At 43.2% G+C, this 25,214-nt stretch overlaps 1 protein-coding gene across 7 annotated transcripts in view; it reads right to left on the minus strand.

The window, feature by feature from the left end:
* Nucleotides 1–290: 290 nt before the first annotated feature.
* LOC143895769 (fibroblast growth factor 18) overlaps nt 291–25,214 on the minus strand; it is a 139,244-nt gene continuing 114,320 nt past the window's right edge. For 6 of the 7 annotated variants that reach the window (XM_077403114.1, XM_077403112.1, XM_077403113.1 and 3 more), the window contains 4 exons: nt 15,877–15,922; nt 12,531–12,663; nt 5,147–5,253; nt 291–4,548 (listed from right to left, as the gene is read on the minus strand). In XM_077403114.1, the coding sequence (XP_077259240.1) occupies nt 4,099–4,548; nt 5,147–5,253; nt 12,531–12,663; nt 15,877–15,879 (693 nt within the window). In that variant the 5' untranslated portion in view covers nt 15,880–15,922 and the 3' untranslated portion in view covers nt 291–4,098. Of the gene's footprint in view, nt 4,549–5,146; nt 5,254–12,530; nt 12,664–15,876; nt 15,923–21,298; nt 21,429–25,214 lie in introns of those variants that run through there. The other variant, XM_077403115.1, reaches the window with a different exon arrangement.

Here is a 25,214-nt window from a genome sequence, read left to right on the forward strand (position 1 = left end):
CACGCGGCGTTGATAAGATGATCGCAACGTCATGTGACGCTAACGGAGTTTAAATGTACCGAACGAAAATTTCTCACCAATATAAAAATATACAAACTAGACGATATAACAAACAATCGACGAAATTTTCTTCGATCCCGAAAGTAATTTCCGAGTAATGGCTCGATTACGAGTAGTATTCGATGAGGTCGCGAGAGTGTGACGCGCTGGTCGGGAATCGCATGCGCGCTTTTCGTCTTCCTTTTTTTACACATAATACGTAGAACGACAGAGTCCAGTGACACATCTCGCTTTCGAGGAGACTCGCATACTCCATAAAAATTATTCTGTCATTTTTCCTCCGCATCGCGCCGTGAACGCCGGTGGTGATTCTTGCTACGTGACGCTATGCTTACACATACAAAACGAGTTGGTTAATTTTCTTTTTCTTTAGAGGCGGAGTTACAATACTCATATTACAATACAATACATATACACGTTAGATTAGTTATCTGTTATTAAATTATAAGCGTCGGATTTTATGCCTTTCTCATGGTCATCTGCTGGCGTTTAATTTCTGTTTACACGCGACATCTTATCGTGCTTAGCTTGCACTCGCCACGTGCCGATAACGAATCACCGAAAGAAGTCAAATTTTACCGTAATTAAACGACGGTTTGCGGGGTAAAAAGAGATAAGAATTTTCGTAGATTATATAAAAAGATTTCAAAAAAAATGTCCAATTTGTGTGAAATGCGTTACAAGACTGAATTTTTGATTCGTCGTACGAAACGTGACGTTACTACGTGCACATTGCTCCCTACATTTTTTAACACACATACAAACATCATCCGTAGGAATAAGCTTTCTTATGCACTGCCACTCGTATGCAATTAAATTAATCAGGTATTGAGTATTTTCAGACTTCGCGTAAAAAGCGTGAATTTTAATAATTTAAACGAGTGAAGGGACGCGGCGTGAGGAAAATGTGTTCTCAAGTAAATTTTAATTATTTAAAACGTTAATTAAAAATCTTAGAAATGGGCATGATTTGAATATTACTCTTTATTACAGCGATGGAGCGTGATGAAATATTAAACATAAATGTAACACACTATCTCTTTATGAAGAATTTGTAACGTTGAAAATGATTTTTTTTTTTAGAAAAAAAATATAAATAAGCTAAAACCCGATGAATTAATAATTAATGACATCGTATCGAATGGCCCGCAATTGTTACATGACGTTGCGCGAAATGATAATTAAGAAATGTGACTGATAGAGAGGGGAAAGGGATGGGGAAAAAGGTGAGCAATGAAAATGATGAAAAGAGAGCAGCGCATATCTTCATATACATATATATACGTACAAGGGTTTCTCGAAGGGTTTCTCGGGCTTTTCGGCTTTCGTAGTACCTAAACGTGATTTCAATAAATAAGCTACCTAGGGAGCGATTTCTTTCTTTCTTTTTTGGAAAGGGGGAGGGGGGAGAGAGGGGAAAAAGGGGGATAGGCGCTCCTTACGTGGCGAGTCTACGAAAATGAACCGCTCCGGGGTGCCATATCCTTGTGCCTTGTGAAAAGTTAAAACGGCGAGAGGAGGTCGACACTCGAGCTCGGAAAAAATAGAAGCGAAAAATATAAGATTGCACAAGACGTTCCCTCCTCGAGGAACTCGGCGCCCCCCTCGGTCGTTCCCTTCGTCGAGTCGCCACCGCGTCATATATTCACGTACCTAACCTAATAATACAGTCTGCGATAGCGTTCTAAGGATTAAGTTCATTAACGATAATGCATTATATTACACGCACTCACACGCGTTTCGGAGGCGAGAAATACGTATGCACGCGGAATGCATACAAGTACAATATATACCCTCGCGTACGCGGACACGCAGTTCTAACCGATCGCCGTCGTTCGAATGCACGAAAGAAGAGAGGTGTCTCAGGGTAAAGATTTCACGTGAAATATATTGTTTTAAAAAAATATTGCCGTCAAATTTCGTAGATGTCATCTTGTATTTGAGAGATAGAGGAACACAGACGAGCACTTGGAAAGAGTACAAAAATGAAAAACTACATTTTTATTCACTTGAAAAAGTATAGAAAAAATACTCTTTATCTCCGCGTCTCTGGCATCTCCGTAAGTATCCTCTCAAAAATTACATGTACAGCTCTTTTGCTGTATCGTTAGCGTAGAGAGCTCTTCTATAAATACAAAAGTAATTTGCCTTTCTTTTTTTTTCTTTGTTTAAATATATGGCACTTCCAGCCTTGTTTATATCAAGCCTTCAAATGTCCCGCATCTGAAACATTTTGTTCCTCCTATTTCAAAGTCACACAACGACATCGTATATTAATTTTCAAAGACACCGAATATACGATCCCCGATTGCACGATCTGATCGGCGCAAACCGGAGAATTGTGAATTATCAAAGAAAAATCCCACCGAAGGACTTGTCGTCGGTTGTCGGACTCGGCACGTTCGTTAATCGATCGCGCCGCGCGAGTTTGTGCGTCGGCGGCGCGGTAAGGCCTGCGTGTACATCGCGAGCACGCACGTACGCACGCAGGCAGGCACGCACACATTATTCATACACGCGGGCAGGCAGGCACGCACGCACGCACGCTACGTTAGGCGGCGTAATTAGCACAGCGAGCGAGAGAGTCTTGCGCGGCGTGAGCTCTAACTGCGCAGGCGAGCGTAAGAGCAGGCGACGGTACGAGCGTACGAGCGACGTGACAAATATTTCCTCGCTGGACCAGCGCCGACAGCGTTCCCGCCATATTATTTGTCGAGGAACGAAATTCTGACGATTGTATATTGATCGTGATTTTCGTTGCCGATACGTTACGACCTGGTAACACGTCATTTTGTTACCGAAAAGCGCTTGATCAAATCGAATGGATGAATATTAGACGCTTTGTCAATTTATTGCGTTTATTTTTATTGCTAAAATACGATATTGCATTGAAATTTCATCGTAGGAACAAGCAAGAGACATTTTTTCTAAATTATGCCTGACGATGCATCTTGATTGAATTTTGTATATAAACATTGTTTAAGTGAATTATATTAATATCTCGAAATTGCACTAGTAATTTTGTATTTCGCGATATATCCGAAAGACGGATGATTTCTGTCGAGCAAATTGGGAAACACGTGTCCATCGACGTGCGCCGTCCGCGCGTCTCTTTGCGCTATCATCGCGGGCCGGTGACCGCACTCGAAGCACAGTAGCCGTTCGGTTACGCTACGATTTCTACGCAATGTGAATTCCTTTCTGTTCGCGTCGCCACACGATCGACCGGGCGATAACAGGCCTGGAATGAATTTACATGGCCGGCGCGGTATCGCACGTTTACCACGACGCACGGCATCGAAAAAAAAAGGTGTTTTCTCTACTAATTGGCCACGCTTCGTCACGAGACTAAGAGAAAAGAAAATAGATACAGATAGATAGAGAGTAAAAAAGAGACAAAGAAAGATAGATAGATAGATAGAGATAACGAGAGCGATTCGTCGCGCGCGAATTAAAAGCCACGAGGAATCAACGATTAGAAAGAAAACGCTCTTATACGTTACGAGGTACATACTTGCCTGAAGGGGGTCAGTCGGGGCAAGTGTAAATCGAACTTAACCACGTGAAATTGAGATAGCTTCGTTCGCGGCGGAAGTCCTCCGCCGATCTGGACGCTAAATCTTGACGACGGCACCCGTCTCCGCCGGCGGGAACGTTTGCTTCGGCTCCCGATGCGGGCGGAAACGGAAACTAAACGGGCGCAGCTTTAAGGCGCGCGCGCGCGTGTGTGTGTGGTGTGTGTGTGTGTGCGTGTGTGTGTGGTGTGTGTGCGTGTGTGTGTGCGCGTGCGTGTGTGTGTGTGTGTGTATGTGTGAGTGGTGGTGCTCGGAACGAGCCGCGCCCGCGCTCTTGATTCGCCGACCGATCGAACGAATACGTGGTGCTTCGAGTCGCGAACACATGAGGCGCCGACATTTAAAGTGGGCTCCTGAACATCCCGACCGTGCGAATCCACCAGCGTATTTGGCAGTTCTGATCTCTCAGGTTTTCTCACGGGGTACGGAGGAGGCAGTCTTGATCGGCGAGCTCGCACGCGGCTCAATACTTGCTGGCCTCGACGAGGAGGCGGCTCTCGTGCCGTCTCCGGGGTCCCGAGTCCCCGCCGCCGTCCTGCCGCATCTTCCAGCGATTCGAGTGCCGATGGCGATGCGCGGACGTGTGGACGTGCTCCCTCGCGCTGTCGGCCTGCAACAGGGAGTTCTTCGTGGCCCTCATCACCGGCGACGGTTTCCTCGAGACGACGTACGGCTCCCGCGGCTCCATGCCGCCCATCTCCGCGTTCACCAGACTATTGTGGTGGTTTATGTCCGCGTGAGGGTTATACTTGATGAAGTTGAAGCACTCCTGCCTGCCGTGGGGATTCTTCATCGGCTTGCCGAACTTGTTGAAGCCGATGTAACGCGTCCCATCGACGGCGCTCCTGTACCTCAGATAGGAGCCGTTGTATACCTCGTAAAACTGGCACATCGGTCCCTTCTGTTTCTTCGGCTGCAAATAAATAGTCCACGGTTCACGATATACTATCCCGATATTTCGACATTAACCCTTTGCAGCCCGAAATAATATCACAAATGGATTGAATGATTGAATATTTCGTTTTTTTTAACATTAGCAATTAAATATTTTGTTGACAAAATTCACAATTACTGTAAATATTACAATGCAAGATATATAAGACTGCAAAAGATTAAAAATGTCCATACAAATCTTTTGACTATTACATGACTGAATGACGTTCTTTTTAGAAATCGCAATCTTGGTAAATTGCGTGAAATACGGAATTCTAAATTGTGCGTAATTTAAAAAATAAATAATAATGAAAAAGTACTCTAGATTTTAGCAAACTGGTGGTACTTAACGTACGATGTATTAAGTAAAATTGAAGCTTGTAATGCACATTCTAAACGTTGAAGCCTTAAGTCATCAAACTACTAATAATCCAATTTGTAAATTATAGCCCCGCGCGTAGGTGATGAATAGAAATTTACGGACAATACAATACGAGGCGTTTACCGGCGCGTGTAAATCTACCCGCGCTCACTTAAGATGACGAAACATGTCTACTAATTGGTAGGCGAGTAATTACCAGGCCGACGAGTTTCCACCGCTTATTGAAGCAAATGTATCGTTGGCTCTTCTCCGCAAAGATGTACAGCTTCCTACTGAAATCTTCCGATTGTGTGGTGAGCTTCTCTGTAACATCATAATAATACATCAATTATATTACACAAAAGATTACTCTTATCAGTAAAATGTAGCAAACGGTTTTATAAAACCATTTCTAAAATTATTCCTTTCCGAGAAAGAGGAAGTAGTTGCAACTTCGCGTAAAATAATATGCATTGTAGATGCAAAAGAATAACGTCGGAAGAACGTCGGAGGGAGACCTCGAGAAACTCTCGCAGTTTCTACCAACGCGGAGCTTCGATCCCGGAGGACAGGCGACAGGATGCACAAAGCGAACCGTTTTGTGCTTCGGTATGCGCGCTGGCATATTTCCGAGAAGAGACCTCGTCGAGGTTTATGGCGCGAGTTGTACCTACAACGACGCTCGGGCCCCTCTCTATACCAGGCGCTCTCTTCGGCACCGGCAGAAAAGAAGAAAAGACTCGGCTAAGCCTACCGCCGAGGCTAGTTGGTGCTAATGAAGGAGGCACAGACCGTCCGGTGTATGCTTTGCCACTTAGCGGATCCTGTCGTGCCTCGACCCCGAAGTGCACGTTGCACCGTGCAGCCGGTGCAGCGCCGTCTCTCTATCTTTCTCCTTCTGTCTCTCCGTTTCCCTTTATTCTTCCTACTCCGGTGTTACGAAATTTCGTCGAGCGAGAAGCAGGCACCCTTTGTCCGTCGAATGGGAAAAAAAGGGACCAACCAGGTACAGGTGCGCGCGCACGCGCGCGCACGACGGACGTCTCTTCTCTTTTTCTCTTTATTTCTGAGGCGAGAAATATCTACCAATGTGCTCGTTGCTGTAACGCATTAACAGAACTGGGTCAGAAGCGCGATATGTTAAGTTAAAATATCATTAACTTCAAGTTTACATTAAGTTCTCTCCTTTTTCATTCTCTCCATTTACGAAAGGGAAGATGTTAATGATGCAATAATCTTATATCCTTTATTTCGCGTGTAACATAAATTTGCCATTTTATAACTATCTTTGAAACCGTTCATTCGCGTCGGTCACATTAACATCAAAAATAGTTCATAATGTTTTAAGAAACCGTTTCGCTTCGACATATGGTACGAACCATATAATGAGAAAAGGATCGAAAGGCAAAAGTTTCGTCCTCTCGCTGATAGGTTTGTCTAGAGCCGATCGCAATGTTTCTCGGAAACTTTTTGACGGAAGGCGCAATCTTAAGACCGAGTGTTTGCCCATGGGTTAGTAGTGCGACATGAGTTCCAGTAGTATAGAGAAAATAAAGGAGGCGAGTCTGCAGGGTGGCCCATTTGCCGTGGAGCCTCGTTAAATTCAAGTGGTTCTCGTCGAATTCCCTTCCAACATCGAAATCAAGAATGTCCCCGAACTGCCTCGTAAAGCCCTTCTTCAGCTCCGTCTAATTCTTCCTCTCTCTCTCTCTCTCTCTCTCTCTCTCCCTCTTCCTCCGGTTCTCTTACTTGCACCTCTTTCCCTTGTCGCCTTCCACGGGTCTTCGCAGACGAAAAAAAAAGTAAGAAGCAGAGAACTTAATCTGAAACTGCTATCTCACTAGCCTATGGTGTGCAGTCTGCTGCGCCAATTAATTGCGCCACTTACGCTAATTAATTGGATTTAGCTCGCAATGGGATGTCGATTCCGATAGTATCATTAAAGGGAAACCATTGTTTTTATCTATCATTTGACTCGACAAAGTCCCTGTGAGAAATACCTACATGATTACGCTCCCTTTAACGTGACAATCGATAGATTTTATGAATACTGATGTACTAATTTGTAAATAGTAATTGAGAGATACATTTCAAGAGCACTTGTAATTGAATAATTAGTCATAAATTACGCAATCACTTTGCAATTTAAATAAGCGACAAGTGCACAACAAAGTAAACAGCGTTTCTCGAATAGTATTATCTTGTATAAAAACAACTGGACTAGATCACAAAACTTCATCATAAAAATTTTTATATATTTTGCTATTCGATAAAAAAATTGTATAAAAGCTCAATTAATAAATCTTCAACAACAAAAAATTATAAATCACTTTTTCAAGCAATCCATCAATTACATGATACAGATGCTGCACTTAATAATTTTAATGCATCAGATACTTGATCAGAAAATTGTAATCTCTCCAGCCGATCAGTTGCGATCAATCAATCGGTAATTAATTGGCAAAAATAAAACCTCGAAATTATTTTTATCATCATCATGAAAACAAATATGATTTTATACAAATACCGATAAAGTTGATAACAGACGTCAACAACTTCGTTTTTTTGAGAATCAGCTAACCGTGGACAGTTTGTCGATTAATAAACGGTAAAATGTTTCGCGAAGCGGTTGGTGTTATGATGAAAACCAGTCTGAAACAAACACACACATAGCTGCGCTATCTTAATACGAACTTTATCAGAAATATTGAGGGAGTTATACGGGATATGGAAATTTGAGCGTAGCGAAACTAGCGTATCGATAATGAGACACTGAATGTGCGTTACATGATAATATATTAATATCGCAGTGGTCTCGCAAATAAGTCAGAAACTATATCGAGCACGGAGTCGATGGTCCCTTCCTTCCGGTTTGTGACACCGGAATTTTAAGTATGCGCCGCGCAATATCTGCGGTACACACAATGGCGGAAAAAGATACGATGATAACAACCCGAGCGATGTTACCCGCGCGTTTCACAAAGTCCTTTATACGTGTTTGTTCGCTCCAGTTACCCATTACCGAACTTTCACATTTCCGGTACCTCGTCGCCGTCGACATCGTCGGCGACCGAAGCAATCGCGGCGAAACTCCGTCCGTCGCTCCGTCTCGAAGCGATGGTTATCGTTATCAAAGAAAGGAAGTGAGGCCGGCGCGCCATTTCGAGTGCTGACGCGTTTGTTAGTAAGTTGCCAGACGCACGGAGTTTCGAGACAGCCGTCTACGGCGCGTTGATTTCAATCTTCCATTTGACGGATCTCCTCGGACGATGAATCTCCCCCCACCCCCCACCGAGTGCTAGAGCGTGTGCCGGACGCAATAAGCATCTTGATATCAAGAGAAATACTTCGTGAAATCGAGGAAACGTTTCTGTGATGAAATATAATAAAGTACTCGTCAAAACGAATTATTCTGCACGATTCTGCGAGTTTTCAAACTCTATGACCGAATTAAGAAGATAAAAAGTAACAAAAAAAAGAAATTAAAAGTGCAATTACAAAGCAAAATTATTTTTATAACGAATACTATTTGCAAAATACAAAATTCTGGAGCTTTACACGTAAGAAGTATTCCGTATATAGCCTATCCGCAATCGATCGATTCGGCAAGATATGTAATATATCTTGCCGAAAAAAGGTGCGACATCGGAATTTATTCATGACGCACTCGCAAGCTCGGCGGCGCGTATGAGGATGAAGAGAAGAAGCCACTAAATTTTTCGCTTCAAACCTCTGTCTTCTCTCCCTCAACTTCCCCCTACCCCTGGCCCATCGGCACGTCGCCCTCGCTCTGGTTCCCTCTGATCGGAGCCGCCGCGAGATTAGAGGCTGCCAAATGAATTAAAAGCCAATTTTAATCAAAAGCGGGCACCGGCTTTTAGGCACGATTACTCCGGATAATAACTGCGGTAGGATGGGCCTGCGCGTAAGAGGAAAAGAGCAAGGTAGAGGGAGAGAAGAATGGATCCCATATATTACTTCTACGTGCTCCTCGCGATATAGGAACCAATTCGCCGCTCGTTACAGGTTCGCAACTACCTGCATTTTTCTATCGCGCGTCGAAGCAAACTACTTAAACGGTTTTATCTCGCGATCGAGCTTCGCGATGCACAACCTGAAAAAATTTATCAGACTTAGGGATATTCGCCTAGCTTGGAGAAACGGAGAAAAGGAAATTACACGCGATTACCACCGCGGCAAGAAGCATCGATATGGCCATTAACTGTTGATGTAATGCCGGCCTTGGTACAAAGGTGAGACGACGCGTCGTCTCGGGCCGAGAACCACTGGGGCGCTACAATTTCGCGGCGTCGGCGTTATGAAAGCTATAATACAACGCGCGAGGGAGAGATGGCCGGGTACCGACCGTGTAAAGCGCAAGAAAAAGTCAAAAGGGAAAGGCAAGAAAGAACACGGCGTATAGACGCGCAGCTCTCTTTCTCTCGTTATGAGCGCGCGCGGTATAATAGCGAACCTGTCATTAACACCTAAACGCACGATTGGCCGATGCGCGAGGATGCGTCCTCTCCTCGACGATGCACAGTAGACGAGCATCGGTGCATCAAAACGGACCAGGAATGCAACGTGAGGTATTACGGGATGGATCAAAGGTGCGACAGGTGAAGGTCTGGTTTATCGGGCTGACGCGGTAATCACAGCCCACCGCGACTCGAATAATTAAATTCCAGTCCGGGCGATCGCGGTGCTGCTGCCGGCGCAACCGATTTCCCCGCTCGTAATACGCCCCGTTCAAATCTCTATCGCTTTTCCCCCTTTCCGTCGTGTCGAAATTCGCGCGGGTGTCAGTCCGAAGGACACCCAATTCCGGGACATCAAACGTCAGACGCTTCGCGAGGTGTTTGGGGGATCATTTAAGCGCGGTAAGTATGTCGCGTCACGGTAATTATAAGTATAGCGTGTCATGTCGATCGCATCTGTGTTTGCTCTCGGCGTACGAGTAACGAAAAGTCGATAATTATTATTTACCTTGATTGTGGATAATAGTAATTATCGTGTTATTAACTGACGCGCACTTGAATTATGACTTATCATTCCGGATTGGCTTAGTTTCCCCTCGTTCGACGTTCCCGTGTCTTCTTGTACACTTCTAATATTATATATTCTACTTAAATCACAATTTAATATATTAATTACATCATATTAATGCGATGATTTAATTAATAGATGCGTTAAACGTTAAAAAAATAATACTTTATATAATTACGTAATTCTTTTAATTATTTACTAGTATCGATATGTAAAAAACGATGCTAACGGAAAATCACTATTGTGCATGAGATGGCATGCCTCCGTACGTTGTACGATTTTAATTTTGTTTAATAAATTAATGGAATTTTTACAATATGATAATTTATCTGATATTTAATAGAAAACAGACATCAGCTGGTATTCAACAACAATTCGTTGCGCGACAACGAAGCTTCAGAAGACTTCAGACTTCCAAAGATCTGTCATGGCGCATTCTTCCTCGAAGTCTGGTACATGGTTCCTCAAGGACTCTCTCACAGTGTCTCAATCCCCCCGTGCAGCAGCACACGCCGCGCCGTTCCAAGTCGCGAGAAAGGCTTGAGTAATCGCTGGTCAGGAGAGGCTCGTTGTCGGCAGTTGAGTGCCGTGAGAGGTGAGAGAGCAGAGTAACAGAGGGAAAAGGTGGAGGCAAAAAAAAGCAAGAAGGTAGGAGGAGGCAAGAGGGGGCAAGAGACGGAGGAGGAGAAGGAGGAGAAGGAGGAGGAGGAGGTACGCAAAGGTGATGGATCTCGGGGAGGTGCAGACGCGACGCGCAGCGTGCGGCGCGAAAACTGGCTCCTCTGTTTGCACAAGCGAGCGCCTTCTTCCCTCCTTCCGAACCTTCCTTTCGTCCCCTACCTCGCCGGCAATCGTCTCAAGAGGAACCGCCTCGTACTCGCGCCGCGTGTAGGGCGGACAGCCCGTTCGCTCGTTTCGTCCGAGATATCACGCGCAAAGTTTTCGCGGACTCGCGAAATTGCGAGAACAACCGCCGCGGGAGGAGCATTTTGCGGCAGTGAGGGGAAATCGTATATGGAAGTTAATGAAACTTAAACTATGATATGGAGTTTCCTTGTTTCCTAGTATATTAGCGGCTCTTTACAAAATCTCGTACTGGCAAAATTTGACAATAGAACCATATTGCGCTGCGTGAAATAAAGAAAAAATTCATACGCGAATTAAATTCGTTTTATTGCACAAATATGTGTGAAAAATAATTGATATAAAGTTAAAGAGCTTTCAGTTTTCAATTCTTTAGATATTAATAACTTCAGACCTCAAAATCTCATTAGCCACCTCCGTTTGAAAAGAGTCGACTTTGGACTGTTATTAGGGTCATCGGCAAATTAACGTGAACGAGCGAGTTGTGCGAGACAAACAAGAGAGAGGCGTTTATTCATCATAATTCTGTGTCAGCGATTTGCGCGGTTTAACCGGACATTAACCAGGGATACAAATGTTTAACAAACGTTTAATAAATACATCATCAACATCATAACATCCTGTTCATAAACAAGCGTCGCTTTCATGGCGGATTTATGTGTAAGGAGATAAAATACAGGTGGAAGATAAGCGAGCACTTATGTAAATGTCCCGTATATTTTATTGAATATCTCGTTTCAACCTTTCGAAAAATAAGAATAAATTCTTTTATTTCTGAACAATCCGCTCGTAAAACCGATTCCAATAAATAGAAATTCGGGCGAGATACATTCCGCGCACGATAAAGCAAACGACGAGAGTGTCTAGCCGAAAACAATCAAGACGGGATAAAAGTACGTCGTAATTCATCGAGACTCCTCAGTGGCCGTCTTCTTTTACTCCTTTTATTTCTTCCACGATATTTGTGCGTCCGACGCACTGTTCGCGGAAATAGGACTGCAATTATTAGTTCGTAAAAATGGAAATTCATCCCGGAAGACCCCGCCGTAGAGACATTCGATAGCGAAAACGAGAGAGATAAGGTTCCTGACCTACCGAGGTCGATCGATAAGAATCACAATAAATTAAATTCTTTACTGCATCGTACCCGGATAAAAATCCTTTTCTTGTGGACAAAACTGTCTATCGAAATGATAAAGAAATGCTAACTCGATTCGATTAACATATTTAATTATCTTATTCCAGATAGTCTTATTATACTACGAGTACCATAGTATCTCTTTCACTTTAGAGATAATTAGTATGCAAATCATGTGTCAAACATATACATCATGTTTAATGATCAATTGACAATTAATAAATTTTGTATTATCCTAAATTCGCAAGTTTCACAGCTGTGATAAGAGACATCTTTCGTAAAGAGAAATTTATTTTAATGATTTAACCACATTTCAAAAATGTATCTTTTTATTATAAAATGTAAAAAAATTATGGAAATATAATGGATACAAAAATATCTTGGATTATTTCCGCAAAATTTGGAAGATATTTCAGAAAAAGGAACAACAAAGTGTTATAACAGCCACAAAACAGTAGGTACTCTTCATTAAAACAAATGTTTTATCTATCGCATCTAAATTATATTAGCAACAAGTGAAGCATAATGATTTTTGCGCGGCGGTCTTACTTACGGTAGGGTGCATTGTGATCGTCGCGTCCCATGGCTTTGATCGAGCGGCCTATTACGGTAACATTGCCGCTGCTGCACGTCGAGTAGAGACTCACGGAGCGCACCATCGCCGGCACCGCCCCGCACATCACCACCTGCAATTAAAAAAGCCTCCCGTATATTCCAAAATTTCTTAGCCACGCCAATAGAGAAATTGGCAAGTTGCTTTATAAGATGCTCAAATAATATCTTTAAACGAATCGCAAATCGAGACGTTCCAAAAAAAAAAAAATTTGCAAATGACTTCAACAGCAGTGCTTCTAATGTCTCAAATCAAATCAATTTTACAATTTATATAAAATCCAAGATTTATAAATATTCAAAATGTCCGTTTTATGGTAGTGCTTCTTCAGTCCGGAATTATAAATTACATTTTATCTGCGATATTTAATTATTCGCTGCCATATTACATTAAATAAAAGAGAGAGGTACAAAATGTACAAACATGAAGAGAAAAAAGCAAATATAGAGAGAAAAAAAAGCAACTCGGTCCAAAATTAGAATCGCGCTTTATATTATCCGTCGCGAATTATCTGATAGTTTATCTCTCGTTGAATATAACGACAAAGCTGGCGGGATAAGAATTCGCGTGGCATGTTTTCAGAACAACGACCGAACGGAGAGTCGTTAAGAACGTCGAAATTCTTCCACGGCCGCTTGAGAAGAACGCTTTTACGGTCGGTTCACATATCACGACATCGAGTCATTCCTTGATCCGCCCGCGCGGATCCTTCCCCGCGATAGATGCGCGCGGATAAAAATGCGCCGTGTCGGACGAAGACGGAGAGTCGTCGTGCCGGCCACTCGGAGGTGATGGTGTACGCTGATGGCAGAGATCTCGTTAACGAGCGGACACGAGCCATCCCATTAATAGTCGCCGAAACTGGCGTTTCGTTTATATATCAAAAGTGGCGCCGACAATGCCATGATAGCCGATGCAACGAGCGTTAATCCGACAAACATCGAAGATAGAAAGCTTACACCACGATCGAACAATCACGATACTCGAATGACGCATGAATCTGCATATATAATAGACGTGACGAGCGTATATTAGGAACGTTGATATCGTAGGTATGTATGACGCGTTTCTTCTAATATAAGTTATAATTTTGCACGGAATTCGTTAATACGTATGAACATCTAAATTATGATATTAAATTGTGTGCAACACGTCCTTGCAGTTAAATGTCAATATTTCTAAATTGATTACTCTTGATGCTCACATTTTTCGCGCATTACGCGTCAGAATCAATGCTATACGCGTTTACTTTAGAATTTATCACAAGGAAATCCCGGTCGTGGTATAACACCGCCGTATAGTGAACGTACATACGGCGACAAACAGTAATATGTGCGAACGGGAAGAGCAATTAAATTCGCATTGCAGGATTTTATTGCAGTTCCCTGATTCTGTAACACGAGCCTTTTAATACGTGAGATGGTAGATCGTATTTACGTATATAGCTCAAGAGACGAATAGCGTTGGTATAGCAGCGTTGATAGCTTCTCTATAGTTTAACATACAAAGTTAAGTTCATATATACTTTCGCGGAAACTGTTTATGACGTTGTCGCACGCAACAAATTCTATATTGAATTCTGTGTTGCAAATGTACGTGCAGTATAATCGCGCTCGTCCGCGATGCGCCGCGTATAAAAATTCGACACGCTAATTGATTCCGCATCATCACCATGATATTCGCATTATCATTTAATCGGCAGGACTTTCAAACAATAAGGAAACGAGCGAGCGAATGATGACAATTGTCAGCACAAATAGCTCCTCGCAGTTTTGTATTAGCTGTTCATTAAATTCTCACCTAACAAACGTATCGTCAAGGCGATAGCCTCGGGATACGCTCGTCGCGATTTGCCACATGCGCCGGTTACTCCAACCGGCGACATCTAAATTTATCGCTCGCGATTAAGCCGACCATCTATTTAATTATTTATTGGACCAGCGAACCGTTTACTGCACCGCTCAAGACCGGTATCGAGGATACATAAATCTCATTTAAATACGATTCGAGTCTCCGCTCGATGAGACTGTCGCGCGAATTGTCCTTATCATCTTGGGAAGTCGAGCATAGATCTTCATCAATTTCGAAAGCGTAATAAATGACGAGTGCCATGCGAGCCCAATCTCTACGATATACTCAATGATTCATATTGTATGATATTCAAGTTTAAAAAACAATCTGTCAGTGACGAAAATTATTTTGTTATCAAATAGAGGTTATCATAATTTAACAATCTAGGTTTTTTACTAATCAATAAATTACTTTTAGTGCATTAATATCCAAATGTGGCTAATCAGTTTATTTATTAACAATTTAATAAACTAAAAATTGATATGTTAAAGTATGTTAAAGTACGTTCAAGTATATATTGTAACATATAGACAGTTTAGAAATGAGAGAACCAAAAGAGAAAGAACAATTCGATATATCATGCGCGCATTTAATCAAAATGCAATAGCAAGCTAACGGTTCCGTAATGAACGCCGTCGTAGGTACTTAAAAAAATTCAAGCGACGTCAAAACTTATAGCGCTTCGCGGCGCCCACAGCGGGGAATTGAACGTACGCCGCAATATGAGTTAAGATGAGTTCAAAGCCGGCAGCCGCCGCTCTCGGCCATATAAATTGTCAGTGCCTGTAAACGCGTAGGAGTGGAAGCGCCGATCATTAATCTATGGCAGGTAAGGTGCGTGCCGGCGTAATCGTCGATTTACTTGATTCTTGGCACGAGTTTCAGCACGCGATCCTCCCGGGTCCCGACCTCCCCGTGCAGCGAATATCTCAGATCTGACCCAGTCATCCTCGCCGTATATCTTTACGTACGTTCGCGAGCTCGGAAGTAGGCGATTTTGCGGCTTCAGCGGAACTGCGGCTCGGTATAATACGAACTCTATGCCGCTCGTTACCGTCCGCGAAACTAGGCCGACTGATCGTCAGATTACCTTTATGCAATTGGCTCGTGCTACAAATGTCGGTCGCGTTCGAAAAGATAAGATTACAACCGATCGTAGCGCGATAAAAGTGCCAGTATTAAGTTTTCCGTACTTTTATATTTGTGATTCCTCGATAATCTTAATAAATATTTTAAATTCTTCACGGATTACGAAACAAGGCGATATTACTAATTAACTATGACATATATATCGTAGCCACTCATTTTCTCTGATAATTTTCTCTAATTTACTTCTCTACCTATGACGAAAAGATACATGTATTCGTAGCACGAAAGAGTGAGACTACAATTTCTATAAACGTTATGAAAAGATTATATGTGTGAAAATACTCACCATCAGGAGGCACAAAATCTTCGCTAAAACGGCAAGCTGTGGTAACCTGGAAACAACAAAAATATACCCGTTAGTTAAAAGTACCGATCGGGATCGCGAATGGAATATATGCAATAAGTCCGTTTCATCCAATTTGCGGCGATTCTAAGCAATCATGTATGCAAATAAATTTCGTGTGATTATATAGTAAGCTCGCGCAGTCATTACTCCCAATCGCACAAATTGAAAATACAAGGTGCATTTGATAAGTTGTAACTGATAAGCGAAACTGTGCACGGAGTAATTAGAACTAAAAAAATGTCACAAATAGATTACACTATAAGTCCGCATAAATCATATGCCTCTTAATATTATAAATATCTTTAAGAATAAATGAGATATAATAATTGCGCTTTTCGTAAACTCTATAATTAAACGACATCAACAACATTGTCAAAACTTTAAAACAAGATTAAAAAATGTGAATAATTAATACCGATTATAATGATTATCCCTAAAAGCACAGAAATATCGTTTTCAGCCTGCGAAGAAGTGACGCAAATGAGATCTCACGTAAAATCAACGATATTACCAACGCGTGTGTGGGAAAGGTGCATTGGAGAATCGTAGAATAGTGACGCGGCGCGGCGCGCAGCGCCGCAGGTTGTAAATGATAACCCAGTTACATACGAGCTACATGCGGCGAGCCGCCGCAAGCGGTTGCGCAATGCAAATGCATCTCGTGTTACAGAACACAGGTGAAACAGCGGCCGCGGCCGCGGCCACGCCGGTACGAAACTTTCGCTACTCGTTCGCTTTAATTCGACTGGGTTATTGGCTCGCCCGTGGTACCGCGGGGTGGACCAAACGTGCCTTTCTTTCGCCTCATCCCGCCTACCTCGTCTCTCAATGCACTCGGTGTACCGTGTGGAATGCCGCTTGGGCGGCCCCAATCCACTTAAAACATTCGCTTTGTCTCTCCGTCGAACGCGCGTCCTCGCGAATGAGCACGGCGTCCTTCATCTCTCAACTATCAGGTTTTCATCGTTATCTTCAGTCTTCCCTTCTTTCGTGACGCAACCCCTTATAAGAATTGCGATTAAACGCCAATCGGATCTAATTTTTCGGACAATGCATGGTGCGATCTCCGCGCGTAGAAATTATCTCCGTTCACATAGAAAATTTGTGACTGCAGGAAAACACAAGTTTCTATTGACGATACAGATTTCGCCACGACTTTCTGCCGCGCATTCATCATACTCCTTGCGCGATATACATCGGGTCGTAACGCGGAGTGCGGTACGGTGTATACGCAATCGACTCGGGTTTCGAGGTTTAATTGCATTGGCGCGACTGCGGCAGCGGCGCGACGCGACTCGATGCACAACTGGATTCGGTATTGCTGCTGGATATATATGAATAAATGATTCATACTTCATTAAACTAACCGATTCTTCTGTATAAAACGCCTCTAAAAAAAAGTCTAAAAGACAGGCCTATACGGAATAGAAAATTAAGGAGAAAAAAGTCTAATCACGTACCGTGATTAATATCATTGCGAATTATCGTCTACTATAAGTATGATTTAAAAAAGCTCTTTCTTTAAAAATAAAGATAAAAATAATAATACTTGTAATATTATGAAAAAAATATAAGTATTATACATGAGAAAAAATCTATATATAAATAGATCACGTTTGATCTATCGCCATCCGGCGCGGCGGACACTCTCGCTTCTTCTACACTGCGAGAGCCACTTGTATATAGAACGTATCGTGTCACATACCGAAGTATCTAATTTACGTCAGCAGCGTCAATATCAATTTTTCAATTTTCACATCAACGAAGACCACCGCCTCTAAACCAAGGTGTACGAGTATCCCACTCGCGCCGGGATGCCGGTTTACATAATTGCAAACTTAGTCACAACGACGTCCCGCTGACAACCTCTTGCTAGCCGTTTCATTAAGAGCCGTGGATCACCTCGGATGCGATAATACACGCCGGTGTACGGCGATGAAGGTAATCGCCGCGCGCCGGCGCGCGGCGTGCGGCGTCGAAAGGCGCGAGGATATATTAACATTCGGATCTCCCGGGACGTCTTACGTAAGGCGGAAAAATGTCCGAGCGAGATGTCCGTGAGATGTTTCGCGTGTCATCAGGACGGAAAGAGTGCCGAGGACGAAGAATTCCAGCCTAGACTATCTCGCGTTAATCACGAGCATCGAATGATATTCTTGGTTTACCGTGCGAATCATTTTATAATCGTCACTTTTACTTATTTCGATATTATCTAAAATTTATAGATTAATTTATTAAAAGAGATTTAAATAATAAATCGATGTAATTTTTACTCAATAGTGAGAAAGGAGGAAGAGAGACTCTGTCACGCGTATCGATACCAATAGCGTGGTACCACGGAGGCTGAATGCATGCGTACACACGCGGCGCCGACGAGCTGGACTCTGACGCGGTTGGCGTTACTACACACGTGGCCACGTCACGGAATTCCGAAGAGTCGCGAAATTCCGGGACGTCGTGAAATCCGACCGTGACAAATTCCGACACGCAAGATCGGCATGCGCGCGTCACGCGTCGCACTGGCGCACTTCGTGACGCAGCATCCAGTTAATGCTCGTTACTTGCGTCTTGCACCGATATCCGTTAATAACCGAGTGTAAAAAAAGAATACTGAAGTCACCGAAGAGGTACGCGAGCGCACGCGCTTTCTCATCGTTTTCTTTCGAGGAAAGTATAAAATAAATGTGATAAGCATGCGATTTCATGAGAAAGATCGATCCTAAAAATTCTGGAGTTTCTCCAAGTTTTATCACGAGGCAGTGACAATGGAAGGAATTACGATCGGGCGATAAAAGTAACGATGTCCCTGGGTCCCTCTTCGTTACCAATTCATCGGCCGTAGATTGGAATCCGAAGGATGTCCCCAGAGGACGACGCGAGAGACATGTCAACGTGGCGAATGAAATCGCCGTAACTCACCCAACGATCGCCGTAGACATAGCTGCGAGTCTCCGCCTCGGTGCGTGCATGTCATCTCAGTCCATGCATTGTAAATCGTACGAATTACGACCAGCTAGCCGCAATAACGACTCAAGCATGTCGTTTCGCCGCGAATTCTCGCGGTTTCCGTTATAGGATAACGCACGATCTGCGACGGACACATTTGACAGGTCGATGACACTTCGGCGCGGTTCGATTCGGTTCGGCTCGATTGCACTTCTGTCCCGATCGACTAGTCCAATTTCGAAATCAGCGTGACGCCGACCACTGCGTTACATCGTCGTTGGAATTCAGCGAAGTAAACCGTGTGCCGATTACGTCGTCACGACGCGTCAGTCGCACTCGCAGTCGCGCGAGATTAACTCCGCGGGAAAAGCCCACGACCGAGCCTATATACCTTTTCGGCGTTAGGTGCAGGCGATGAATTCCCGTCGCACACCCATCGAAGCCACAGTCCGTGAGCTTTCGAGTAGAGGTTTAACCTGGATTACGCCGTGATATCTACATTAATCGTAACGCTGACGTAACACGCAAAGTCCTTTCAGTCACGAGAACGGTGGTTCCCCGGTAAACCGACCTATCGCTCTATCAGTTAGGCGTTGTTAAAACCTAGTGAAAGCGTCATTCGCATTGTCATTAAATCTTTCGATAGAAATACCAAACTTTAATGATACAACATCGATCCACTGTTGACAAGACGTCAAACTGCCCGCACAAACCGCGAATGGTAAATTAAATCACCTCGCACGGCGAGGAAACGACGGTGGAGTCGTTGATGCGCGAAATCACTTCTCTTCTCCGGAACGACCTTTTCGAAACACTCGCGCTTGATCGCGATCGTAGATTCGATAGATCACTCGGTACACGCGACTCGGTAAGTCACCGAGACGGGATCGGCACGGTGAATGTTGCCGGCGAGGATGCGACCCGGCATGACATCCCGGACCACGTGAGGACTCATCCAAAGGGGGATTTTGGTGGGGATATTTGTCGCCTGCCGCGTGAAAAACTGCCAACACTTGAATAGACTCCGACACGACGATGAAAAACGCGACTACCGACCCGACGCCGATGACTCTCAGCTGGACACCGCCTGTGTCGTCTAAGCGGCGTACACGGATTTCGTCGCATGACTACACACCCTGGCCCCCGACATCCCGAGGAGTCATGCCGGAGGATGATCGTGCTCGTTGTCAGCGTCATTTAATGAGCGACCTGATCGATCACCTAGGTCGTCGTCCACGAAACTGCCCGGCGCGTACATCCGAACTTGTTTGTGTCGCCAACTAAATGAATTGCTATCGAGCGACGCGTTTGGCATATCGTTCCACGCTGCAATGTATATTGGTATAGACGTAACAAAGTTACGAGACCGTGTTGACCGAATAAATTCGGATAACGCAATTTTCTTTTAAATCGGAAAACTATCTCGACGAGTTTACGTCATTTAATATATTTGATATTAACGTTCTATTATAAAAATATCAACTTTTATATCGCGGCGTTACTTATTGAAAGGCTGAAAATAGCCTTTCAGTAAACCGTTCCAATAGACCTTCCAACGTTATGGCGAGAAGGCAGATAAACGACGACGTCTCCATTGAGGATAACCACGAGATTTACTACCTTTGTAGTGCCTATGCAGCACGAGCCGATCTACGCGAACGCCCCGAAAGAAAGAAGTCACCTGGCGTCGCGTCACAAAGGCCGGCCCCGAAATGTTTCCTACATTGCCGTGGCAAATTGCGACAAATCACGCGTGTCAATGGATTCCCAGACGGCCACGGCAAATTGTCGTGACCAATCGTGGCGGCAATGCGTCGCATCGCCCAGCGTCGCGATCAAGATCAACCCGTAACGCGGGTCACGATTTGATTTAGAACCAGTAAATTCGACCGCTAACTGACCGGGCCTAATCGCGCAGCGGACGCAATACACAATCATAGTAAACCGCAATCACATATTCTTGGCGCATCTGCAGATCAACGATTTTTTCTTTCTTGATTAATACGCGTAAAAAATGGCGCGTTTCTAAAAAAATTCTTATTTGTCCCAAGAGAGATTTTGGAGTTAGAGCGAGTCGTTAGTAGATTACAATACTTAAAAATAGGACTGCGAGACAAATATCCCACAGCGTAAATTTTATGTCAATAAAGAAGCGTCTTATCGCATTCATCATAAAAGCCTAATCTCCTTCAACTCAGAAAAATCTTATCAATTTACTTCCTTCTGATTATTCCCGAATCATATTAATATAAATAAAAAATATTTCATGTTTGTTTTTTATATATGCACGCATAGAGAAAAGTTAGATTTCCAAATTATAACAATGATATCAATATAATATAAAAAATTTTACAATTTTGACATCTAATCTGAAGTACATTGTAAATTTCGTATACAAAATTAAAATTGAACTCACCCATGTGCGCGCTTCGCTAATGACCAAGACCGGTGACTATAGTCGAGAATTGTCGCGACTATACATTTTAAATTTGGCTTTTTTTGCCGAATTTAAGTATGTGTCATTCGCATCATTTCCATGAAGAATATCTGTTAATCCGCTTACTTCATGCGGCTACTTCCGAATTCCAGGAGATTACACGGACCATCATCGAATTTGTCATCGCGACGCTTTCTACGACATGAATAATATTCTATTAAACGTGCATCAGATTATTACTCGAAATATTTCATTTTTCCGAGAAAAATCTAATTGATTCTAGTTTAACTTCCAAGTGTTCACGTATCAGTTATCATAACTGGAATGCAACTGATACGTAAATTATGCTAATTAATATCATGATTAATGTATAAAACACGCCTGCTGTGCAATCAATTATCATGATTGATCAAATTGATAATATTTTTTACTAATAGTACTAATAATTACTAACAGCACAAAAAATTAACGTAAACAGTTGCTTTTGTCATTTTCACTTTATGCGAAAATATATCTTCGCACTTCGAGCCACAAACACTCGAATATAATTAGCACGCAGACTAGAATCAGAAAATATGTATATTTAACGTAACATATGCTAGAGCTACTACTCTCGTAGTAATAATAGATCCATTACGGTGGTCACGATTGGGTTACAATCTGCGTGTAAAAGATCAGACGCGGAGACACGTCACTTGACAGAGTCAAAACAACACGGACCGTCCTGATGTGGTCGGAACTATGCCAGCGTAGGATACGGCGCGCAAACTATCTCGTTGATCGAGCCTGACTTTTTCCTCCTACCAGCACACGAGCACACTCACTCGTGTCTCCAGGCTGGTGCCACGTGAAGTGGTAGATAGCCGTCGACGTCGTGCGTTTATGGAGAACGGATAAGGAGACGACGAGCGACTAAACGCGTCCTGTAACGCTACGTAGAGAACTGTCGTGCGTCAAGTGTACCACGGCCGGGGACGCGGACGGTGAAGAGAGAAAGGAGAGAGAGAGAGAGAGAGAGAGAAGATGAATATAAGGAAGGAGAGAAGAAAGCGCAAACAAGAAGAGGAGCCACGCGAGAGGAGTACGCGACGTAGTTTTTGCTCGGAAGCCGCGACGTTCCGCCGGCGTCACATTCATTCTGACACGCTCCTCGTCATTCTCCCCTTCCTCGCCCCCGCGAAGAAAAAACGGCTACAAAGTGGCGGGATGAGAGCGAGGGGTAGATGGGCGAATATCATCGTTGTGAAAGAAAAACCGTCCACGGTGATTTGTTGATTCTCGAGAATCATGCGTAAGTAGGGAATTATGTATTAAACGATTAAAATAATGATTCAATTTTTATTCGCAATATGGTACTGCATTTTATATAATAAAAATAATTTTATTTTCATTAATCTTAAAAATATATACTGAACAGAGTATACCAGATTTCAAATTTGTAATATTTTGTAGGTAATCGTTATTCTCTCTGTAATTATTGCTGTTAAAACATAAATAATTTATTATTGCAAATTCAGGACATTCAGTACTGAATTTACGATAATCTTCATTTTTATTATTACTTTATAATCATTACTTTAATTTTTATATATTTTAAACTGATATTCGAGTGACACTCGTTTATACACTCGTAAACACTCGCTTACACTTGTGAAACGAATTGACGTTGAAACGGTGCTGTCCACGAACTCCACGATGAGTCACCGTTGAAACTGATCTTGTACCTCGCCGATGAAGTACCATCGAGCTATCCCTTGCATTCCTAGCGTTTTACTTAGACCTACTTAAAAGGGTTGGATCATTCGATGCTCTTAGGGCGGGTATCGGTTTCGAACGAACGTATCCACGGATAGCTCGGCCCGATCGGAAAGCCGACGTATCCTGCACCGACCATTCATTATCCGTTTCGTCTCGTTCGTTAAGCCGAGGCCGTTAAAGAGGCCACGGTTAATTGAGTTTTAGGAATTCATTTCGTCGCCGATAACCCAACGTGCCCTCCTCGACGTATCGCGCTCGTTGTGATCGACGTCTGAGAACGCGTCGATATCTCTCAAAAGAGAAGCCGCTATGTGTATCGTCGCACATACTTTCGTGTTCGACGACTCGATATGGGTGATCGCGATAATCGAAAATGTATTTCAGCGTAAATCACGCGAAGTATTATTGAGAAAGTTGTTTCAGGTGCAACGATATTTCGAAACTTGAATTTATTTTGGGTGTCACTAACTTTATTGAGGTAACTTTATTTTCAATCTTCAAAATGATTGTAATAAAATTATATATAATTTTGAACTAATCACGTTTTAATATAATCGACCCAGATGGAGATTTAATACAAGCTATTAACCTATTATTACGAGTTATCTTATGAGATATAATTAAAATGATAGACATGAGAAAAAATGTAAAAAATCTAATTATAACACGAGTGACGTAAGTGCGAGACACAATTTACATCTTAATTTTATACACGGTTGTGTGACTCGGTGTTGATTGCAAAAACTAGAGAATGTTGCGCATATCATATCGAGTCGCTGGTTATCATATTACTGAGAATATATATGATTCATCTACGAGTTCATCCCGCCATGCCATGAAAACGACGATGAAGACGCAACTATATGAGTGAACGCACGTCTATATATCATATTAAACATATTAGACATAATTGTCATAATCCGGTCGTGTTTTTTTAAACAGAGACGGTCAAGGATATGCTGACGCGTGCTATACGCATTCGCAGGCCGTTAGTGCGCAATCCGCAAATGCATGCAGAAGCATTCGAAACCGCGTGTGTGTGCCATCGCGGGGAAAAGGTACGGAGGGAAAGAAAAAGTATGAGGGCTATGGAAAGTTTTTGTTTCGAAAAGCAACATATCGCCGTTCGACTTGGCTCAAGCACGTCGGCGGTTTGTTGTTGGACCGTAATCTCTAATGGTTCCTATGGGCATTTAAATAACCATCTCGCCCACCCACCATCACTTAACTCTCACTATTTCTTCTCTTCTTCGCGTCTCTCTCTCTCTCTCTCTCTTTTTCTCTCTGTTTCTTTTCTCGGAACCCCGGCGCTATCAGAGGCGCACGCTCTGACGATTCGAGAAAAACGACTGCTCTCCCTGGCTTTCCATTTTTTTACCGTTACCAGCTGACCGAGGGGGGCTATTATTCGCTACTACCGTCGGGAAAGTATCGTCCCCACGGATCAAGGACCGCTTACGACGCCGAGATCGCCGAGTGATTCCGATCGAAAGACCTAGGTCATTACGGTCTGGACGAAAAATCACAGATGAATGAAGACGTATTCGGTAAATATCGCATTACCGAGATGAGAATGTATTGTACAATGACGTTGGGAGAAAATGGTCCTGCCAAAATATACGTCTGCGACGGATCTTCCTCCATTCGCGCGCGGCACCGAACGAGGATGAGTCAGCGGAGGTTAGTCATACGAAACTTGGTTAGTCGACGCGAATCCAGACAACAGCGAATAAGGCGCACTTTTAGGGCACTCTCCCAGCAACCCGAGTCACCGGGGAACAGCAGTTATTCGCCGCGTTCGATCGATTCGGGCAACGATCCACCGATTAAATTTATATTTAGTCGGTCGTTCGCGTCGGGGATAAGCCAATGCCGTGCCGTCGACGTCCATGAGGACGGAAAAATGCTCTCAAGGAGGAAGATTTAAATCAAGTTGCTGATGAAACGTCCGCGGAAATTTTACGATTCGCATTTAATGAGAGCTAGCTGGCCAATGGTCGAAGAGAATTTAATTTCGCTTTTGATCAGACGAACTCTGAATGACCCGAGATATACGTATATAGCAAGGAGCAGATTGAAAAAGCGCGAAAATCACTCAAACTATATTTACGAACATAAACGAAGCCATTAGGAATCT

Source organism: Temnothorax americanus, unplaced genomic scaffold, assembly GCF_048541705.1.
Source record: "Temnothorax americanus isolate GAGA-0224 unplaced genomic scaffold, ASM4854170v1 Scaffold17, whole genome shotgun sequence".
Taxonomy (NCBI): Eukaryota; Metazoa; Arthropoda; class Insecta; order Hymenoptera; family Formicidae; genus Temnothorax; species Temnothorax americanus.